The sequence below is a fragment of the Pteropus vampyrus genome, unplaced genomic scaffold, assembly GCF_000151845.1.
Source record: "Pteropus vampyrus isolate Shadow unplaced genomic scaffold, Pvam_2.0 Scaffold151, whole genome shotgun sequence".
Lineage (NCBI taxonomy): Eukaryota > Metazoa > Chordata > Mammalia > Chiroptera > Pteropodidae > Pteropus > Pteropus vampyrus.
The window spans coordinates 1,482,648-1,487,898 of NW_011888932.1; the positions used below are offsets into that span (position 1 = coordinate 1,482,648).

General features: G+C 30.5%; 1 protein-coding gene across 3 annotated transcripts in view; it reads left to right on the forward strand.

The window, feature by feature from the left end:
• The window catches only part of ATG4C (autophagy related 4C cysteine peptidase), a 68,797-nt gene that overhangs the window by 15,221 nt on the left and 48,325 nt on the right, over window positions 1-5,251 (forward strand). For all 3 annotated transcript variants that reach the window (XM_011369554.2, XM_011369553.2, XM_011369552.2), the window contains exons 2-3: window positions 1,119-1,189; window positions 4,343-4,486. In XM_011369554.2, coding sequence (XP_011367856.1) covers window positions 4,411-4,486 — 76 coding nt within the window. In that variant the 5' untranslated portion in view covers window positions 1,119-1,189; window positions 4,343-4,410. The remainder of the gene's footprint in view (window positions 1-1,118; window positions 1,190-4,342; window positions 4,487-5,251) is intronic.

The following is a 5,251-nucleotide window of genomic DNA, read 5'->3' on the forward strand; positions in this document are numbered from 1 at the left end:
ACTGAGATCTCTCATTAGAGTTTTGTAGTTTTCCTCATATAGATCTTAGCACATTATGTTTGATTTATACCTAAGTATTTCATTTTTGATGGGTGCTAATGTGAATGCTAATGTGTTTTTAATTGCAATTTCCACTTGATCATTGCTGGCATATAGGAAAGCGATTGAGTTCATACATTAACTCTATATTCTACAACCTTGCAGCAATCACTTATTGTTTCCAGGAGTCTTTTTTTTTGTCAATTTTTTAAAAAAATTTCTTCATAGATAATCATGTCATTTGTGAAGAAAGACAATTTTGTTTCTTCCCGATCCATACGCCTTTTCTTTTCTATTCTTTCTTTGTCTTACTGTATTAATGAAGACATTGTGTACAATATTGAAAAACAGTGGAGACATCCTTGCCTTGTTCCTGAACTTAGCTGGAAAGCTTCTAGTTTCTCAACATCAAGTATGATGTTAGCTGTAGGTTTTTTGAAAGATGTTCTTTATCAAATTGAGAAAGTTTCCTTCTCTTCCTAGTTTGCTGAGAGTTTTTGTTATGAAAGAGTGTTGGATTTTGTTAAATGCTTTTCTGTATCTATTGATATTATCTTGTAATTTTTCTTCTTTAGTTTGTTGATATGATGGATTACATTAATTAATTTTTGAATGTTGAACCAGCCTTGTATACCTTGGATAAATCCCACTTGTTTGTATTGTATATTCTTTTTATACATTGTTGAATTCAATTGCTAATATTCTGTTGAGGATTTATGCATCTGTGTTCATATTGATTCATAGTTTTCTTTACTGATTTTCTTCCTGCTGGATCTGTCTGTTTCTGATAGAGGGATATTAAAGTCTCCTGTTATCATAGTGGATTCATGTATTTCTTTGTACAGTTTTATGAGTTCCTCCTCACATATTTTGATCTTCCCCGGATATCTTTTTATGGTGATAAGTATAGATTTATGTCATCATAATATGTATATCTCATAATTTAGACATCAGCAGGTGGTTTTGTCTATTAGCATGATGTGTTAGATATGAGGATATGGTAGTGAACAAGACACAGACTCTGACCTCGAGGAGTTTATTATTTGAGAAATAATTATGTAAAATGCTTGTTTCCTCAGGCTCACCAATTTCATCTCTTGTGGCAATGAAAAAAGTATGAAGTTCCTTTAATGTGCATTACTTCGATCTGGTAAGGTTAAAAATATTTTCATATGTTTATAGGCCTTTTCTTTTAGAATGCCTCTCTTATTTTTCATTTGGATTTTTCTTTTTCTTATTGATTTATAAGAACTCTTTGTATATTAGGAACATTAACACTTTGTTTGTATAATAGGTATTGAATTTTTTTCCTAGTTAATGAATTGTATCTCACCCTTGTTAGATACAATTTTTTCTTTCTCTTCCTCCTGTACAGAAATTTCATTATTATGTAATCACATTTTTCTTTTGAATTTCTAGTTTTGCAATGCATGCTAAGAAAGGCCTTTTCTACAATATTGTTAAAAAAAATTTTAATCAATTCTTCCTTGTAGTATGTGCACATGTGCCATGTGTTTGCATTTGCATTTAGCTCTTTGATCCATCTGCAATTTATAATGTATGATATAGCTTTATTTTTTAACTGGCTAGCTTAGTATTCTAGCATTATTACATTAGCCATCTTTTCTCACTGATGTGAAATATACCTCATATCAAGTACTAAATTCTTAAATATACTTGGATTTTTTTTCTACATTCCCTATTATGTTTTATTCACTGTCATCCTTTGCTAATAATAATAATATTTGCTAATAATAGTTTTATAATGTGTTTTAATATGCTGCAAGGCAAATCTTTTCCTCATTTGGAATTGTTGGGCATTCTTTTTAAAAGTGTTTCAATTTATAATTCTTTCCAGCATGGTTCAAGGGATCACCTTTCAAATTCCTCTCTGCTCTAAAGTTAGGATTTTTAGAGCTATTTAAATTTTTGTTATAGAAATAAAGTGGGTTTATGTCTATAAAAGATTGGAATTTAATTTTAATTATATAAAAAGTAACTATATTGAATTATTCAATTAGGAACAGCTTAACTAGTTTGACCTTATAATAATTTTGTTGTTCTCATCTATATAATAATGGCAATAGAAGTATTCTTAATGAATATTTGTCTCATTAATATCTATATCTGTCACAGCATCTTACCTTGGTTATTTATTTATTTAGGAGTCATTATTTAAGATACAGACTTTCCCTGTACAAAGTATCTCACTTTGTCTTCATGTTTTTTTTCTCCACTCACTTTAAAGCATTTTGACTTTCGCACTTTTGCTAAAGACTGTCCAGAGTACACTTGTTAGCTGGTGTTGGGAACTGTTTGAACCAAAGTTTTCCTTGTGGTTCACCTTTTTTCTGATTTAGGAAGAAAATATGTACATGTACAGTCTCTTATTTTAAATATTTTGGAGTTAGAAGATTCAAGGTGCCCTTTTTTTTTTTTTTTTTTGAGGCTGTATGAGTGTGTGTGGAGAAAGGGATGTATGAGAACTCTGTACTTCCTGATCAATTTTACCGTGAGCTTAAAACAGCTTTAAAAATTAAGACTATTGATAAAAACTGTAAATTAAAAGGTTAAAAAATTAAAACAAAAACAAAAAAGCCAGTCCCTAAAAGAGGTTAAGTAATACATTCAAGGCCTTAGTTTTTAAGTGATACAGCCAGGTTGCTTCTGTTTTTGGAGTTAACTAACTCCAAACACAAGCATTTATCAATGCTTATAAGCTATATTTCAACAATATCCCTATGCCATAAAGGTGTACCTATAAACCATGATGCACATGGCGAAAAATACTATTGATATATAGATTTATCATCAAATTTGTTTTCTTCTCTATCAATTTCTAAATTTTGATAATTGTAATTCATAAAGCCTGTATTTCACTGCCTTTGTTTTGAGCTTTATCTGCATGGCAATAATTTATCAAATGATTAAATAAATAATGATTCTTTACCATATCTCTCAGAGGCATCTCATACTCCATATAAATCAAATTCATGATCTCCTAACCTGCCCCTCTCCTAATGTTCTCTGTTTCAATGTTTAGCCCAATCTATTTAGTTTCACAGGCCAGAAACCTGGGTGTATCTTTGATATATCCCTGTTTCTCACCTTCCACATCCATTTTATCACCAGGACTTACTGAAATGTCGTTTCCTCATATGTCTTTATTTTTCCATCTCCACTGCTCCAGTTTAAGCTACTTCATTTTTCTCTTAGTCTCATACAATAGTAGTAAACTCTTACCATCTACTCTTCGTCCCTTTTTAGCCTGTTCTCTTTGCTTCTGTTGGAGTCAAACAAACCCACAGAAGTTGATTCTGATATTTCTGTTTGAAACCAGTTGCTCTTAGGATAAAGAAAGTTCTTAGTATGATCTTCAAGGTCCTGCGTACTCTGGCCTCTATCCAGCCCTTTAGCTACATCTTATGCCACTTTTTTAGACTTTCTGTCCTCTGGTCACATTGGCTTTTTAAATTCTTCTAAGCCTCTAATTGAGGCTTTCTCCTGCCTCAGTTGTAATGTATAATTAGTAGCTTTTAATACATATTGAAAAATGGAACGTCTATTGTTAGAGAAATGAATGCATCACTACTTTTGAGTAGATATTTATAACCCTAAAAGGGTTATGTTCTGTGCAGCTTTCTTTTCTTGAAAAGTAATCTCTGAATTACTGTAAATGAGCTCAAGCATTTTCAGTTATAATTTGTTCCTCTTTCAGATTATATTACACTTCTCAATTTTCCCTCAAGTCACTTATAAAACAAACACTTATGAGCTATGTTTGTTCTTATTTTAAAGAAATTTTGTGTTGTAAATTTAAGCCATTCTGTTAAAAAAATACTGCAGTATTAAGATAGGAAGGAAATGTAAGAAACTCCTTAATTTAAAAAATAAAACAGTACAATTCAGCCTTATATGAAAGTAGTGTCTTAACTAGTATGAGTGGAAGCCTCTATTCTGAAGATAGTCATTTTTTATAAGATTTCAAGTCACCTTCTCTAATTACAAATAAAACAAATCTTGGATAGTTTCACATGCACCAAAGCTGTATTGTTTTTAATTATGAGTACCTGGGGGAGGTGATTATTTGGTTTTGTGCAATAGTTTTTATTGTATATTTGGAATTAAATGGTTTTTGTAATTGAAATATTTATAGAATATATTATATTTTACTCCATAAAATGAAAAATTGGTTTGCTCATTTCCAGTTCAAATTTTATTTCATCACTTAAATAACTAGCAAGTATTGTACTATATAATATGTACTTATTAGTTATTTTTCTTTAATTTTTTTTTTTTTTAGTCAGTACAAAAGATTAAACTCATTAGAAGAATGCAATCGAGTGATGGCTTTTTATTTAGAATTTGAATATGGAAGCCACAGGAACAGAAGAAGTTGACAAGCTAAAAACTAAGTTTATATCTGCTTGGAACAACATGAAATATAGTAAGTATCATGATTTAAAAGTTGTTTAAATACAAAGAAATATTTGAATATGTGTATCATCTTTTTGTTAAGTCACTGACAACTGCTTGAGATCCTCATTGGATGAAATATTTCTGTAAGGAATATAGACAAGAATATCTCCTGAAGAAAGGGCCCAAATATCATAAACATTGCTTAGAAACTCAAGCAAACTATATGGTCCTTTAAAAAAAATTCCAAAGCAGATAGATTTATCCAGGTGATGGCAATATCTCTATTTTTAGACTCAATTTCAGGCAATCTTATGTATGAACCAAGAAGCAAGCAAAATAGATTGAACACACAAAGCAGACAGTATAAAGTTTACACACCAATACCTACGACTTTCTCCTAGAAGTACCTGCAGACATTTATTTGATTGGGGATGAAGAAGCCTTCAGAAATGGAGTAATACTGAGCAGAACCAGTTTCAATAGGAAGAAGTTCATAGCCATAAAATAGGAATGATCAAATTTAGTAAAATTCCTTGATATTGCAAATTTAGGTAAAACACAATTAACATTTGACACCTTGTTCATTGGAAGTACTGGCAGCTATTTAGACAGTTACAACTTGTTAATAACATGCCATTGCATTTTGAAATTTATGAACATTAATTTTTTTAAAAAAATTGAGATATAATTTACATATTATAAAATGCACCCTTTTAAAGCGTATCAATCAGTGGTTTTTAGTATATTCACAGTGTTGTACAACCATCATCACTATCTAATTCCGGAACGTTTT